The 17,145-nt window shown below is 56.5% G+C and overlaps 2 protein-coding genes across 2 annotated transcripts in view; one reads left to right on the plus strand and one right to left on the minus strand.

Annotated features, from left to right (window-relative positions):
• Positions 1 to 213: 213 nt before the first annotated feature.
• On the plus strand, positions 214 to 9,036 carry ENKD1 (enkurin domain containing 1). Its single transcript, XM_010583210.1, has 7 exons — positions 214 to 298; positions 585 to 809; positions 2,090 to 2,262; positions 5,713 to 5,874; positions 7,061 to 7,230; positions 8,162 to 8,298; positions 8,803 to 9,036. The coding sequence occupies exons 1-7, from the start codon at positions 214 to 216 to the stop codon at positions 8,961 to 8,963; spliced, it is 1,113 nt and encodes a 370-aa protein (XP_010581512.1). The 3' UTR covers positions 8,964 to 9,036.
• A 3,468-nt stretch (positions 9,037 to 12,504) lies between these two features.
• The window catches only part of PARD6A (par-6 family cell polarity regulator alpha), an 8,308-nt gene continuing 3,667 nt past the window's right edge, over positions 12,505 to 17,145 (minus strand). The window contains exons 3-4 of the mRNA XM_010585180.1: positions 15,977 to 16,199; positions 12,505 to 13,292 (exon numbers count right to left, since the gene is read on the minus strand). Coding sequence (XP_010583482.1) covers positions 12,505 to 13,292; positions 15,977 to 16,199 — 1,011 coding nt within the window. The remainder of the gene's footprint in view (positions 13,293 to 15,976; positions 16,200 to 17,145) is intronic.

The raw sequence follows: 17,145 nt of genomic DNA on the forward strand, positions 1-17,145 counted from the left end.
CTGCATGGAGTCCAATCTGGGGTGGTTTCCTACCTGCAGGTCATCCTGTAGCTGTATGTGAGCTCTCTAATGAAGGTCAGAAGTTCACACACACACACACACATATATATAAAAATATATAAAAATTGTAGCTTTTCAGTGGCTCAGTGAGCCTTGTTCCTTTCTGTTCTCAGTGGTGGTTGGTTTCCGTGGTGGAGGCAGAGTGACAGCAGGATGTGTGAAGGGCCATCCAGGATTTCTGGACCCATTCCTCCAGACCCTACGCTCTTTCCAAACTATTACAAACGCCCCTTCTCAGGTGGGTCCTTGATGCTTGTGGTTTTATACGTTGGCGTGACGCAGCTTGCCCATTTGATGTCCTTGTTCCTTGGCATCTTCAACAGTCTTCACTCACACTGCTGCAGGTGCTTCTGCTGCCTCACGGATGATGATCCTAAAGGTGGTCTGTACAGCTGGTTGAAAGATGGGAAAGCATAAGGTAGAGGTGGAGAGGGGGTCTTCAGCGTTGTTTGTAGGCTGCGGGTGAAGAAAACCATGAGGTAAGATCATTTCCTGGTAATCTCCTTCTGTTTCTTTCTCTGTAGCTCGAGGGAGGCTGGAAGGGAATGCTCAGAAGCTGGATTTTACCTCTGGCCCCCTGGACCCAGTTCCCAACCCATACCCTGCTTTGGGCAGTGCTCGCCAGGTCCAGCCAGGCCCTCGCATTCGCCCCAGTGGAAAGGACTTTCTGGAGAAGGGACAGAAGGGGACGCTCGGTCTCTTACTGCAGCTTGAAGGGATCTCCCTTGATGGGGGGCTGCCAGTCAAGAGTAAGTACAGCTGAGTCGCTGCTGGCCTGAGTTGCGTTTGGGGCCAGGGATGAAGCATCAGGGATATGGGTGGATTCCTCGGCTCTGCTGCCTGAGGAGAGCTTGAGATTTGCAGGGCTGGTCACCCCATCTCCTGCATTTGGCCTGGCAGTGGTGTCCCCGGGCTGTCGCCTGTGCTGGAGCTGGTGCTGCTGCGGCCTTCTTGACTCCAATCTGGCCCAGGTCTGCAGTGGGAAGAGGGACTGTAAAAAAGACACTGTTTAAGTTGGACTTGAGGAACTAGTCATGGATGAGAGACTATTGAGAGATGCTGGAAATAAATCAAGCCCTTCTAATTTGCTGCCTCTGAATATAACAAGTATCTTATAGTCAAACTTAAAGATTAATCAAGCGAAATCTTAATGTATAGAGGATGTTTAGCCTGGGGAATTCCTTGTTAGTGAAGCCAGGCAGGACTTGGGAAGACTGTCTGTATACATGGATACTGAGAAGGTCTTTGTGAAAGAAGTTCCCTTCTCCTGGGAGGTCACCCAGAGTACGTTCAGAGGTCCAGGAAGGAGATAAGGCTGAGCACTGGGTGTCATTTGATTTACCTCATGTACTAGCATTGCCCCTAGCCCTGCCTGGTGCCAGCATGGTGGATGTCAGCTGGTGGCTGCTATGACTGCTGTGCCAAAGCAGGAGGGGAATGGAAGAGGGTCTGGTTGTGTCAGCTGAGATCTCCCTTGTCTTGGGGAGCCCAAGGAAAGATCATTTTTGATTTGAACCCAAAAAATACAATCCATAATCTTGATTATTTCCCCCTGAATGTGGGACAATGGCTGACCCTGAAACGAGGAACAGTGCAGGTTTAAGGCTCTGCAGCTGCCATTAACTCTCTTCACTTCAGAAACACTATGGGATGCTGAACTGGGAATGGACCTTGCTCTTGAGAGGATGCTGGCATGGCTTGTCTGGCATAGTCCAAAACAGGACAAGTGAACCACACTCTCTCAGAACAAGGGAGTCTGTGGACACCAGTAATGTGCAGACCTGTGCTGATGCTCTTCTGGGCACTGTGGGATCCTCTGGCAGAAGAGGGTCAAACTGGGAGTGTGCATCTAACGTGGGAAAAGTGCACAGATTGTCTAGTCTGCAGGAGAGGGAAGAGCTTGCTATTTCTATGGGTGGTTGGACCAGCTTTGGAGATGGAGCTGTGGGCTCTGGTGCCAGTGCTCCAAGAGCCTGCATCCCTTGGCATTGTCTGAGGGGTGAAGGCTGTGTCTCCCCTTGCTGTGCAGGGAAAGAGTCCAAGGACCACGAGAAGGAAAATGTGAGGCGAATAAAGGAGATTCAGAAGAAGTGCAAAGAGAAGGAGCGAGCCCAAGAGCACAGCCAGCCCAAGCCTGTGAAAGCTCTGTGGAAATCCCAGAAATACGAAAACGTGGAGTCAAAGGTGAAGGCCAAACTGCAGGTCAGTACCCACTGAGCTCTTGAACTCTCCTGGTGTGGTATGTGGGTCAGCCACGAGGTTCTGTGGGATGGTGGAGATGTGGGAGTCCCAGAATCTATGGGTCTAGGGGCAACTTGGTGCTGAAGCACGGTGGGCAGATGTGACAGTGGGGCTGTGTGCTGAGTGAGAACATTTGGCATGGGTCTGCAGAGTGATTGCTGTAATAATCCCCATCCTATCTGACCAAGTAGAGACTTCATGCAAGAGAAGCTGAGAAAAGGAAAATCTCATTGCACCATCTGCCTGGGGGATCCTACTTTGCCCTTCGGCTGTTAGGCATCTAAAGTCGGTTCCTGGGGGGGTGCAGACCAGCCCTCACAGCTTTATTCCCTGTCTAGAGGTGCATCCAGCTGGCTTTGCAGCTTTCCAGTGTTTGGGGCAATGCTTGTCTGGGTTTTGTGCCAAAAGCCTGTGCTATTCTGCCCCAGGGGTCATGGTCCTCAGAGATAGGTCTTCAGACTGCATCAAACCTTGGTCCAACTCTTACCACCCTGTGGACCCACAGTGGGCTGTATATCTCCAAATTCTTCTCCGAGCAATGGTCCTGGTGAATAACCATTGCGCAGTGGGGGCACACAGACCTCTCCAGGCAGTTAGGGTGGAGGTCTCATAGATCAGCACAACCTGCAAGGGTGTACGTACCTCCTGTCCTCTGTACATGTGCTTGTGGGAGAAGGGATGCAGGGCCGTGCCTTGGTTTCTCAGGCTTTCTCAGCTACTGAAATGAGCAGGTGTCTGGCTTTGTGAAGGTTTTGGTTTGCTTTTGGCTTCTTTCTGTTTCTTTCTCTGGATAATTTTTTCTCCCCTGGTGGGTTCCCAGTGTTTAAATGGTGCCTCTGTCAGACGGCTTTGCCCAATGCACCAAAGCAGCTGCCTTGGAAGAGGTGTACCTGTTTGTACAGAAAGTAAAGTTAAGGCCCACTGGGAGGGGGAAGGAAAGCTCCATCACTATCTTTGGGTGGATCCATTGTCATCAGCCTGGGTCTGGGAGACCCCTGTCATCGAGGTGACCTCTGTGTTCAGTTAGGCTCTTCTTTTGTCCAGAAGTAGGCACTGTGGCTCCTATGGATGGGGTGGGTTCCTGCTGCACGGCAGCAAGCAGTGCCCACCCTCTTCATAGTGACCTCCTGGAGGACAGGCCTTGGGGCTCCCTTTCAGCTCAGCCGGGCATGGGAGAAGCTCCTTGAGGAAGGGGAAGTGCAGGGCTGTTAGATCCTGCGATCCCATCGGCCTCAGGATTGTCGGCTGCCAGAAGAGGGCTTTGTCCTTCTGCAAGTCCCTGGTAGCCTTCACAGTCTCGGTCTCTGTTCTGTCTTTGCAGCCAACCAAGCTGTGTCAACAGGAGTGACACAGAGAGCTGCTGCTAGTGCAGATGGTGGGTGCAAGCTGGGTGATGCCTCGAGCACTGCCGCTAACACAAGCCTTCCCTTGGTGCTCCCTTGCTGAGTTGGAACCTTCAAGTTCCTCCTCATCTCTGCATTGCTTCCCTCTGGTCTGTGGCCCTTGGGCCAACTTTTCACACTAAAATTATGTGTATTGATAACAACTGCAAAAATTGACAGGATGTTTTCCAAGCCAGTGGTTCCAAATGCTGTGTCTCTTCTTCCCAGTGTGCCACCAATCTCTCTGATGTCCATGACCCTTCCACACACAGGAGCAAACCCACGTGTGCTTTAGGAACGCAAGCCTACACTCTTGTTTGACAAGTCCTCTGGGTTAGAGGAAGATTGAGATAATTTCTTCTTTTGTTTTGGGGAAAGGGGGTGGTGTCTGTGCAGGCAGTTTCTGTGTGGTGCGTTACTTGTGCTCTGCGGATTCCTCCAGAGAGAGGTGGCAGGAGGCCCTGGTGCTGACTCACATTGCTTTAACTGTTGCTGTTGCTCTCTAGAGCTGGGGTGTTCCCTTTGAAGGATCTCCATCTTCTGTGGAGCTGCTGCTCAGAGATTAAGTTGATTCTGTTAGGTCTTGATGTCTAACACGGATTTTCTTCTCTCTCATCTGTCCCTGAGGCTGTTAATTGTAGCAGCTGCCTTGAAAAGGGCTCTGGCAGTCTCAGTGCTCCCATGGAGGGAGAAGAGGCATGCTGCACTCTGCTAGCACACTCCTAAGATCACAGACTTATCTGACTTCAAACCAACCACGCTAGGTAAAGGTGCTTCTCATTAACTTACCAGAGAGCTCTGGGTCTCCTGGCTCCTGTTGAAACAAGACTGATCATCTTTGGAGCATGATCAGTCTAGCCAGTGCTGAGGGCATCGTATATCCTGGTCCTTACACCAAAACTACTGATGTGACTGTGCTATCCCACCCTCAGTCTTGAGGTCTGCCAAGCTAAATGGGCCAGGCAACAGGCTGCCTCGAGGGGACCACACTTCAGCTGAGAGAGCAGCTGAGGCCTTGGGTACCTGTAAAGACCTGGAGGCTGCCCTGTACCATTCCTGTCATTTCCAAGAGCAGAGCAGTGCCCTAGTTGTGTTATCATAAGGTCACCCTCTTGCCACAGTGTCAACTTTCAATTTTCAGGGTTTGCTTGCAGCAAGACTGAGATAGTCCCTAGACCAGCTGTTAAACATCAAGTAGTGTTACCTTGTGCCAGTGCTAACAATGGCCTTTGAAGATGCCTGTCAGATGCAATTCCACCCTCTCAAAACTACCAGACTCCCTCACTCTCCACTTCTCTTTCTGCCTAGAGTAGCATAACCACAGATTTGGGGTGCTGAGAAGAGCAGCACTTGAGAACAGCATCTCAGCAGTCAGCTTCATGCCTACCTGTGCCATTTCATTAAAGCTTGCTGTAGCAGGGCTCTGTGGCATGCTCTGGATTTATGGAGGTGGGGTGGCTTCCTCTGGGAGTTCAAGTTCTCTAGTGTTGCCAACAAGGGAGACTGGCATGTATCTCTCAACTTTCAGCACGCTTACTCCACGCTGCCATATGCCCTTTTCACAGGAAGATTTCTGTTTTTTAAGGAGTCATGATCACTGTCAGTATGGACTGTCCATCCATTTAGATTGTCCCTAGCTCTGGTAGGTATCTCTTGTTGGGTTATCTGGTGTTGCTCTCCTTTCATGCGTACCAGATTAGTCAGTAAAGAGGAACTCTCCAGTCAATGCTATGCATGCATTTGATCCAAATGCGTGTTTCTGCAGATATTTCCCTGGGTTTTTTTTTTAGTGTTTCTTTACAAAGTTCAGTTGCCAGGTCCGGATTTGTTGCTGTAGGCAGTCTGTTTGGCCTTTGCTGGCTGTGTACAGATTGCTTTCCCCCAAGAACTTCTGCCAAGTCATGGCAGAAAGAGTGTGCCTGCTGGAAGCTTGTGGTTGAGCTTGTGGTTGACCACCCAAACTTTATTGGATGGGTTTCTCTTTGCTCCAGTCTCCCTCCGCTAGTGGATCTTTTCTTGCCTTTCCCAGGAGAGCTCCCCACCTCCAAATCCAGAGGCTCTGAAATTCCTGAGGGCATATTCTCGCTGTGGCCCTGGGATCAAGCCATGCAGACCGCTCTCCCCAAGGCCTGCCAGAACAAAAGCAGGAGCAGACGCAGAGGCTCCAGAGGCACTGAGTGCTGAAATCAAGGTGAGCTGCACACTAACTGCATCTATCCCAGGGGTTTCTGGCACTTATCTGTTGCTCCTGCTTTGAACTCGTCATGCATTCTTCTGAAGTTGGGTCAGATGTCCTGTGTGAACAGGGAGATCTGTAAATACTGTTCCTGCCTGAAGGGAAGGAACAGGGTCTTGGTCACTGGGGTGGTGAGACGGGTGTTCAAGGATTGCTAATACTACCCTCTGGCTTCATTCTTGCTCATAGTTAAAGAGATTGTGAAGTTCCCTTTGAAAATCCCACCTCCTCACTGTAGAAGTGCCAGTGATCTCAAATCAGCTCTTTGTAGAGCTTTGCAGGAGGTCTTGAGGATTTGGAGACTGCTCCCACCTTGATCAAAGGAACCATGGCTTCTGGACATTAGATAAAAATTTGGGAAATGTGTGTGCTTTTTAGTAAGGAGACTTAAATCAGTATTAACAATTAAACCTTTCAGGTAGTCTTGTCTGGGAGGTCCTAAACTGCTCCGTGACTCATGTCTTCTTTCCTTGGCAAGTGTGGGGTTGTCGGTTTGTTGGTTCCCAAATGCCATGGAGTGACTTAATTTAAACAGGACATAAACTCTTAAGGGAGAAAACCAAGAAAAGAAAACTTTAAACTCAAACCCAGCAACCTTCTACTCTGTCTTGACCATCAGAGGAGCTGTGATAGAGGGTGCTGTCTCTGGGGAAATGCCCCCAAGGACTAGCTAAGTTCCTGCTCTGCCAGGGGCTCTGTTGCATTTACTGGTCTGGCAAGGGCCCGACCATTTTTTTTCCCTGACCTTCTATTTGCTCTGATGGGCTCCAAACACAGCAGTAGGAGACTCGTGGACTATGTTAAGCCCGGTTCTTCCTGTCCTTCTGGCTTTGAGGAGGTCAGCTTGGGGACCTCAAAAAGGTGGGGTTTAGGTTTTGCCTGGCTTTCGGTGCCAGGCAAACCATGGCACCCCAAGGGTTTCTGGCACTTATTCTGGCAAATTATTTCTTCTCAAAACACAGCCATAGCTCCTGCCTGTCTCCCTGACTCCTGAGATGGGATGGACTGAGGGTAGGCCCGTCCTGTTGTAGTACACCTGCAATTCTATATCTTTTGTGGGTGCCTCTTTGCTTTGTCCCTTGTGTGTGCCTGTGTGCGTGTGCTGAGATGGCCCCTGCTGCCTCCCTTTCTCTTCTTCCAGATGCAGGTGGAGGGCAAAAGCATTGACTTCATTAAGCACAATGCCCGCAACGCCAAGCGGGCCCCACTGCGACGCTCCCAGTCCCTGCAGGCGCTGGCTGAGCTGCTGGAACAGAGGCACCGGGAGCAGGAGGAGTACAACACCAATCAAAAGGGCCACATTCCCCAGTAGTACGTATGCCCCTCTCTGGTCCACGGGACTTTCTGTAACAAGCCCACTTCCCTTCACCACGTCTCCCAGCTTCTGCGTAGAAGGACGGGGGTCTGGGGACAGAGGTGCTCTCGCCATATGCGAGCAGTGTGATTTACTGTGGCCTGGCAAATAAATGCAGTCCCTCCTGGTTTCTTGACTTAACAAGTATCCCCATAGCCACTGTGACTGGGCTTAGAAAGAATTTTGTCTCCTCCTCCCTTGCTTGCTGTCGTACCATGATGCTGGCATGAGCATGCTCTGTGTGCTCTGAGAAATGTGCTCCTGCCCCTTTGTAAGCCTTGCTCCACATGACATAGCTTCAGTATTAAAAGGTCTGGTTTTGGAGAGGCAGATGGCTTGTTCTGCCTCCCAAGTGTTCACCCTGCTTTGGACCCGGAGTCTGAGGAACATCCAACTAGTGACTTGCATTTTGGAATTCAGAACGGAAAACAGTTCCTGGGTGACCCTATCCTAGGACTGACCATGGTGTCAGTCCTTTGGCTCTCTGCTGTGCCTGCTGTTCCCTGCCAGTATCCCTGGCTGTGAGCCACTTTGTCCAACTTCACTGCATCACTGGCCCACAGCTGGTTTTGAGAGGACTCTGTGGCCAGGGCCAGAAACAAGGCACAGAAGCCCTTGTCTCTGAGGAACTCATGTTGGCCTCACGGTGTGTCTTCCAGCAGCCCTTCAGTGCATGTGGAGTGTGTTTGCTAGTCCATGCATGCGGGCTAAACCCGGGTGTATCCCTCCATGGCAATGGCATGTGCCAGCAGGGTGGGTCTCTGTGGTCCTCAGGCAGTGATGTGGAGACTAGTGGGGTTGGAAGGGCTCGATTCCTGCCTCTGCCTGCATCCCTGGGTGACCTCTCCTGCCAGATGTGCTGACACGGGCTTTTGTTTGCCTTGCCAGCCTGCTGGAGAGGAAGGAGCTGTGGCGCAGACAGATGGAGGAGCGGCTGCGAAACCTGCCAGATCCTGACACGCCACCTGGTCATACCATGATGCCGGAGGGCCAGCGGCTGGAGACCCTCAGCAATCTGAAGCAGAGTAAGAGAAAAAGAAATGGGGATTCTACCTCAGAAAAACAGGCAATCCTAGCCAGGATTAGGGAGAAGAGAGTTCTGGGGCACAGATTCCTGCCGCTTGGAGAGTTGCCTGGAATAAGGCACATAGCTGGGATGTGAGCTGTGTGCATGGAAAGAGCAATCTCCTTCAGGTTGGTGGGACCTGCACATTACAGGACTGGCTCTCTGTAGCAGGCTTGTCTGGTAGACCTGATGTTAGGGTTAATATTGCTCTTAAAATGATAGAAAGATTTTGGTTGGAAGGGACCTTCAGAGGTCTCTAGTCCAACCGTTGGTTCTTCAACGCTGGAGCAGGTCACTCAGGCCCTCATCCAGCTGAGCTTTGAATAGAAGGATGGGTATTCTAAGTCCTGTGCTGCCACCGTTTTCATGACTGAGGATAAGGTCATAGCATTAGGCAAAGGATGGATTTCGTTGCTCTTCCACTTAGACAACTTGATTTTTTCTGGGTTTTGTTTTTTCACAGGCCAGGAGCAGCTGATAAAGGACCTGGTGATGCTACCAGTGCGCGCAGACACCCTCAGCATGCAGAAGAGGCGGATAGAGCTGGAAAGGAAGCTCTCCCAGATAGAAGAGGCCATCAAAATTTTCTCAAGGCCCAAAGTCTTCATCAAGCTGGACTCCTGAGCCAGTGGGGCTGGGTGTGTTGTGCTGCTCTGTGTGAATATCCTTCATCGCTGGAAGGGACAATTATCACTTTGGGAGGGAAGGAGAGGAAGGCAAGTTCAGGACCATGGGCCCACACAGGTGCCAATACAATGCCCAACGTGCAGGTGGTGCCTCTTGCTCACGGTCCAGTGCTGTGTCTTGTCCATGGAAAAGGGAGGGAGATACCCTAATACACTCTTTGCTCTGTGGTTGGAAGAACCTGTGTCTTGGTGCTGCTTGACTTCTCAGAGATCAGCTCTCTGCTCTGGATCCATGGCATCACCTCTTATTTTCCCATTTTTTTCCCACTTCTAGAAACTGGTAGGAGGTCTCCTGTGCTGCTGCCTGTGGTGTTCCTTGTCCCCTTCTTTCTCCTGAGCTGGGCCATGATCATGTCTCATTCTGGACACATTCGTGTCTGCACAAAACCCTCGTGCTGTACATCTGCCATGTGTGCCCCAGTCCTGAGCACTGATGCATCCTGCTCACGCAGCTGGTACCTCTGCACCCTCCAACCTGCTGGCTGGGCTCAGCAGCTCAGGGACAGCTTGAGGACAATAAAGAGGTGCAGAGCTTCAGTTCTTCTGCCCATGGAAGAGCTGGGCCGGATGCAGGGGGATCTGGCAGGGTGTCTGGAGAAGCCTTTGTTGTCTGTGGGGCAGGACATGCTCCAGTAAAGCACTGTTTCCCTCTTTCGGTGTGTGTACAGCTCCCAGTGGGCTCAGCAGGGCCTGAGGAGTAGTGGGCAGCGGAAATCAGCAGCATTGATGTAGTACAGGCAGGGGGAGAGCCGTGGGTCCTGGTCCCACTTCCTGCAGAAGCCCAAAGTGTCCAGGGAGGTTAGGTTTCGCTGGGCTGGGCTGCTGGGATGTTGGTGGTGGACTCGGAGTGGAGAATGTGCAAAGTCCTGCCAGATCTCGGTCCACAGGCTGGCAGAACAAGCTCGCTGCCTCCTTACCTTCAGATGCCACATGGGGACCTGTGCAGACCTTTGCAGGGATCCTGCTGCATGAAGCGTAGAAAGATATAAGCTAGAAGGGATCACTGGTGTGCTTGGTCCATCTCCTGCTCAGTGCAGGGCCAGCTCCACAGCTTGGGACCTTGTCCAGCTGGGTTAAGAGAATCTCCAAGGATGGGGTTGCCACCCTCCCTTGCTGGGGCTCTCTCCCCGGGCTGTGCCACCCTCAGGGGGAGTACTTTTTCTCCTGAAGTCCCATCAAAATTTCCCTTATTGCAGCTTGTGCCTGTTGCCTCGTCTCCTGTCACTGTGCAGGGTGGGGATGCTGTGCATGGTTGCCCCAAGCAGGTGCCTTCTTGCCGGGGGTTACTCCATCCCGGGCAGGATTTTGCAGGGTGGGGATGTTGCAGAGTGGTCCAGCCCTGCCCGCGGCACCTGCAGTGCCCTGGGACGTCAGGGGCCGATGCTGCTGCCGAGGGCCGGGGAAGCTTTTAGCACTTGAGGGCTGGAGGAGGTGAGATGCCAACTGGAAAAATCACCCCACGCTTCCCTGCGCTGCCTTCAGGGCAAACAGGCTGAGCTGGCTGGATGAGAGCGGCTCTGAGAGCAGCTGGGGGCCGCAGGCACCAGTCCCCGTGCACCTCCCTGCCCTAAACAAGTCTGGAATAACCAGCCCTGCTGTCTGTTTTGCTCTCTCGCCTGTCTGGGCCGTGGCTGTGTACCGTCAGTGTCACCCCGCTTGGGAGCCTCGGAGCTGCCAGCCTCAGTCCTTGCTGTTCTCCCTGCCTGCCCCGGCAGGGCTGCGGCTCCAGACGGACAGTCAAAACCTGAACAGTTGGTGCCATCCCTTCAGACCCTGAGAGCTGTGGGTCCTCCTCCTCCTCCTCACCCAGTCCCACCCCGTGCCCTTGAGAGCAGTGCCGATGAGAGGACCCTGGGTTTGTAGGACCCTTGGCAAACAGGCTGGTAGAGCCGGCGCAGTCAAGCCCTCGGCACTAAACCAGCATTGCCCCATGGGAGCCAAGCCAGGGCACCTGGCACCATCTGCGCTCGCTTCCCATGGGGTTTAATCCGAGGGCCGTGGGAGAGCCCTTATGCCATGAAGGGTCTGGCACTGTGCCGGTGCCCTTGGTTCCTGAGCACCTGTGTCCAGCTCAGGCGAACAGGCTGGAAAAGCACTGCCCTCAGGTGCGCTCTACCTGCCGGACCTTGTGCCTGGGCTGCTTCACCAGCAAATGTCGCCAGTGGCCACGGCAGGTTGGGGCAGAGGTGTTGGTGCTGGCGCTGAAGGTTGATGCTGCAGGAGATGTGGTGAGAGGGGGCAAAGAACTGTGGGGATGGCCAGCCGTGATCTGGCCAGGCCTGTTCCTAGCCAGGACAGCACAGGAGGAGGAGAAGCTGTTACCACTGTGGGTCCAATGGGGCCCAGCAGCACCTTCCTGCTGGGGTGTTGCTCTGTCCCTCCCTATGGGCAGGAAGATACTGGTCTGGAGCTGGGCCAGGCCAGCAGCAAAGCGAAGGCCAAAGCCACTGTCAGCCCGGCACTTCAGTGCTGGGAGAGGGACTGAGGGCGCCAGGAGCCCCAGGTGAGCAGGAAGGGTGGGTATGCCCCCCCGAGCTTGGGCCAGCCCCAAGCTGGAGAAGGATGGAGTTGCTCCAGCCCCAGCAGCGTTTACTGGGGCTGAATGACAGCCAGGGTGCTGCTGCCAGCCCAGGTGCCACCCAGCTCCCTGCAGGTGTCACCGGGGTGTCCCCTGTGTAGCGAGGGCACTGCAGCAGAGATAAGGTGGGAACCGGGCGGGGGGCCAGGCAAGGCTCATTGCATCAGGCCACCATGCCAGGCTCACTGCCCAAAACAGCCTGGACACATGGTGTGGGACAGGGACATGCAGGGGGAGGGACATGCCCCAGTGTCCCTCCAAACTCCCTGTTCCTCCCTGCAATGGCTCTCGATGGGGTTGCCCAGTGCAGCAGCGAAGCCACGACGTGCACCACAGTCAAGGGTGCCGCTCCCAGGCACTGCCTTGTGCACGCAGGGCCGGGGTCCCCATCCCGTCCCCCTCCTCCCAGGGGATCTGGAGCGCATACATCCGTGGCAGGATAGGCCACGGTGTGTGGGACAGGGCAGTGGGGCTGGTGGGGGATGTGCCTGTCCTGTCCTGCGGCACTGGGGCTGTTTGCTGTCCTGGAGGGGGCTGTTCCCCACGGCTGTTGGGGTCCAGTCCCTGCAGTGACGTGAAGCAGGGACAAGCAGGGTGCTTTCTAGAAAAGGTTTTACTGTCCGTTGCAATATATTAATTGATGATGCATATTTTGATAAAACAAATTAAAAAAACCCACTTGTTTGGAAGGAAGGGGAGGGAGACAAGGGGGCTCAGAGGGGCAGTGCCTGGCGGGAGCCGGTGCCGCAGCGGGGCTCCCGGGGATGCAGGTGGCGGGAGAAGGCAGCGGGCAGCCCCGCTCCACCCCTGCCCACCGGCCCTGTCATTGCCCCGGTGCCCATGACCAGCCTGGCTGCGCGGAAACCCGGCTGGCCGCCAAGGGTGGCACGGGACCCTGTGGCTATAGGGTGAGGAGGGTGCCGTCCTCCCGCCCACTGCCCCGGCCAGGGCTGCCGTCGTGGCTGCAGAGGGACTGCAGGGAGCCCCGCGAGCTGTGCGGGGACAGGCTCCGCTGGAGGGGTTCATCCGCGGGGCCCCCGTTGGGGCAGCCCCCAGGGATGTAGTGGGGTGCGCTGTCGCTCTCGATGACCAGGTCACCCTCCTCGTCACTCTCGGCCGTGCTGTAGTTGCTCAGGTACTGTGAGGCTGGGCTGGGGGTCTGCTGGCTGGGGGTGCTGTCCGTAGACATGCCCGAGCTGCCCGAGGCCTTGCTGCTGCGGATGACGTTGTTGCGCTGGTTGGCCGGCTTGACGGTGATGATGAGGTTGTGGCTATTGGCCACCATCATGTCTGTCACCTGGTCCAGGGACTTGCCGGCCACGTCAATGCCGTTGACCTCCAGGATCTCGTCGCTCACCGCCAGCAGACCCGTGCTCTCGGCCAAGCCGCCCTTCACCAGGCGGGAGATGAAGATGCCGGGCACCTTCTCGACCCCCTGCGGGGCCACGCGCACACTGACGCCATCGCGGATGTAGAAGCCCAGCGGCTTGTCAGAGCCGTGCTTGTGGAGCCGCACACGGCGGTGGGTCTCGGGCAGGATGTCCACGTCAATGATGGAGGAGATCTGGCGGAAGTCCTGGGGCATGCCGATGAGGAGGTGAGGCTTGGCACGGTAGTGCGCGGGGCGCAGCAGCCCCTTCTTCTTCCGCTGCAAGGAGTTTGAGGCGAAGACACCGGCATCAGACTCTGCTGTAGGGAGCAAGGGAGAACACAGGTCAGGCACCGCAGCTGCCCAGTGATGCAACAGTGTGCCCTTGGCTCCCAGGTGTTAGGGGAGCCGGCGGGAGAAGTGCCCTGCTCACAGGTCTCACTGGCTCTCCTCCCCGGAGCATCACCCCGGCTTTTCCTGCAGCCTGTCTCCGCCAGGCCCATCTCCTGGGATTACCCAGTGTACACAAGGCCAGGATTAGTGGGATCGAGGCAGTGATTCAGCCTTAATCACACTTTAAGCCAAACTCTGCAGCTTAACACTAGAGCTGCCAGCCCTGAGGGCCTGGGAGCTGCGGCTGTGCCCCAGTTTGGGGAGGGGGAACTCCCCCCCACATGAGGTTCCCCCGCTGCATGAGGGGGTGCTGTGGCAGCAGCCAGCTTCCTGAGGGCAAGTCCGGCTCCATGAGACAGCACCAGAGTCTCTTGTCCCCACTGGGCCAGGGCCATCGCTGGCATGGGATGGGGATGGCTGCAGCTGTGTCCTGTGGAGCCCTGCCATCCCCAAGGATGGAGACTCCCCACCTCCTGGAGACCCATCCCAGGGCTGTAGCGTCCCCAGGGCCCCTGAACATCCCCAACTGTGATTTGTGCTGCTGTCTCTTATTCCACCATCTGGTGCCACCACAGAGGGTTTGACCCCATCCTCCTTGACCCTGCCCCAGGGCTGCTCCGTGGGGCCCAGCTCTGCCACGTCCCCTCCTTGGCCGCATTCACCACGTGCTGGGGAGCATCCCCTGGGCCCTCTCTGGTTTCTCCCCATCCCTTTCCACCAGGGGCCGAGGGGTGAGATCCTGGCCACTGCATTGCCGGCACGTTCCCCACGGTGCCCCCAGCCAGCACCCGGACCCTGCTCCAGCCGCAGGGGAGCTGGGGATGCCCCCAAGCCCAGGGGACGTGGGGTTTCTCCCCAGCCAAGCCAGCCTGCCAGGGCTCCTAGGTTATAAATATCTCCCTGCACACACAGCCTGGCATATTTTTAGCTCGGGGAAGGGCGGTGGAGGCTTTCCCACAGCTATTTCAGTGCACAGCTCCTCTCCAAGGGGCACGGAGCAGCTGGGCCAGGCAGGTCCAGCACCCCATGGACAAGCCCGCCGGTGTCCCTGGCAATGTGCTGGCCTTTCCCCTGCCCTTCCCGTGAGCCAAGCCCAGCCATGGAAGGCCAGCGCTGCCGTCCCCAGCCAGGCTGCTCTGCAGGGACGGCTTCACCGTGTGAGGTGACAGCACAGAGAGGAACCAAGCTGCAGCCTTTGCTTTTTGACCCCCTGCGGCAGGACTGGCTGCCACGGAGCCCACCATTGGGTGCACACCTACGTACACATGCGTGTGCATGGCTCCCCGTGCCCGGCGTGCGAGAGAGGCTCTGCAGCCGCATTCCTTACCGACCCGGACTGGTTCAACGACAGCCCAGCCCCGGGATGACCTGGATCCATTTTAAATCAGCTGTGACTCACCCAGGGCTTGCTCCTGGCCTCTCCACACACCTCCCGCGGTGCTGCCGGCCCCGCAGCCCCTCTCCTGCGGGCACAGCTGGGTGCTGGGGCTCGCAGGCACCATCTCCTTGCCCTCCTTATTGTGCTGCCCACGGTGCCAGGGCTTCAGCTGTCCACTCTCCGTACTGTGCCGGCTCGGCATGGTCACTCATGGGCCCTTGCAAGCTTTTCCCAGCAGCAGATGAGGTGGCTCTTGAGAGCAGGAGCAATGCTCCCGCAGCAGTCCCGGCACAACCAGCCCCACGCTGGCTCCCCGTGCTGCAGCCTGGGTCTGGGCATTGGCCCAGTGCATCACCCCGATGCAAGAGCCCAGGAAAACTGGCATAGCAGCCAGGGCTGGCCACTGGCATCACCCCTCGCCCAGGGACTTTATACCAATAGCATAAGCTGGAAACACGGAGTTGCACCGTGACAGGGAAACGGGGGCTTTTAGGTCGGGCTCCAGCTTTGTGCACTGCTGCTTGATGGTGCTACTAAAGAGAAAGCCTCAGTGCTGCTAAACCGAGCAGGATGGGCTCATCTCCCTGACGAAGAAGAGACCTACCCAAGGTGTTTGTTGCCGAGAGGCTTTCATCCTCACTGGGACGCTGCTATCATGGAGATTTCATGCCCCTGCGTGAGGAAGTTGCTCTCCGGGAACACACCACTGCGGTCAGGGCGAGCCCCTGGGCTGCCGGGGAGGAGACGAGCCTCCTCCCACCACCAAAAACTCTGCAGCACCCGGTACCCTGAGAGCTCTGCCAAAACAATGGCTGCCACCGCCTCAGGGCAGGGAGCCGATGGGGCTCTCAGCGCGGCACTCACGGGAGCAATGCGGTGTTTTCCGGGAGCCCACGCAAGCCCGGCTGGAAAATGCAACTTCAAAGGGGTGAATTGGGAGGATTTGCCTTTGCTTGCTGGGATGCACGGGGCCAGGCTGGCATGGGTGCCTTTGCCATGGGGAAGGGCTGTCAGGGAGAGCCTGTATGGGTGCCACGGCCCCAGTGGGGCTCTGGGAGCCTCCTGGTGCCGCCATCTCCAGTTCCGTCCACCATAGCGGTGGCTGACAGGTATGTGACTGGCTGCCACTGCCACTGGCACAGCCCAAACGTGGAAGCAGTGATACTGTGGGATGTGGCTCATCTCCCTTGATGTGGAGGATGGATCCGGCACCCTTCTCCAGCTCCCACTTACCCTTCTTCTGGATGATGACCCTGAGGAGGGGGTTGGCGGAGGACAGGGCTTTGTGGTAGTTGTCATCGTTGTTGATGGGCAGGAGGTCGCCATGGACATCCGTGTAGCCCAGGAGCACGTCCACCCGTGGGATCTGGTGCACCGTCTGCAGAAGGCGGTAGAAGTCCTGGAAGCTGCCTGCACCAGAGCGCTTCATGGCAAAGCGGCGAAATTCGGCATCGAACTGCGGAGGAGGAGGAAGGGGGTGAGGCTGGGCAGGGCTAGCTAGGGCCAACAGGACAGATGCAGGCAGGGCACGGTGCAGAGCTGCCCTGGGGCAAGCAGAGCCAGGCACTGCCGGCTCCAGAGCCGCAGCAGCACCAAGGCAGCAGCACCCATTGGCCGGAGTCCATCCCAAAAGCAAAATAAAAGGAGCAGAACCGTTTTCCTGCCTGAACACCGAAGTGACGGGGCAGAGAGGTGTCCACGCGGCAGAGGAAGGAACCTCCGGCTGTACCGCCAGCCACGGCGGGCACCATGCTGCCGGGAGGCCCATCCCTGCGACACAGGTGCTGCCGTAGCACCTGGTGAGCAATGGCATTAATTATTGCCTCCTTCAGTCACGACGAAGGGGAAGCCAATTAAGAACAGGCTGAGGAACACTGCGAGGATCGCGCTGCCTGAGGGGGGATCACACCCCGGCTGTCGGGGCAGGCGGCGGCCAGTGTGCGCCGGGAAGGAGGGCACCGCGCACCCACCCCGCCGGGTGCCCCGGTCAGGCAGGGGCACAGCTGGGTGAGCACACAGCTGGACAAGGGTGCAGGAGGAGAGTGCGCACATCTGGATGAGCGCAGGGCTGGGTGGGCACAGCTGGGCAAGGGCACACACCCGGGTGAGAGTGTGCCGGGTGAGCGCACATCTGGGCGAGCAGGCACATCTGGGCGAGCGCACAGCCGTGCGAGTGTGTGTGTCTGGGCGGGGGAGTTCATCCCTTGCTGGGGGCGCACATCTGGGTGATGGCGTAGCCGGGGGGTGTGCATGCCCTGGCGAGCGTGCACATCTGGGCGAGAGCACATCTGGGCGAGCCGTGCACCCAGGGTGACCGCGCACCCAGCACGCCCGCACCGGCGGAGCCATCCCGCACGCCGGGGCTGGCGGCACCGCGCCCCGGCGAGGCCGCACGTCTGGCG

This window comes from Haliaeetus leucocephalus, unplaced genomic scaffold (assembly GCF_000737465.1).
Source record: "Haliaeetus leucocephalus isolate CR32 unplaced genomic scaffold, Haliaeetus_leucocephalus-4.0 Scaffold92, whole genome shotgun sequence".
NCBI lineage: Eukaryota > Metazoa > Chordata > Aves > Accipitriformes > Accipitridae > Haliaeetus > Haliaeetus leucocephalus.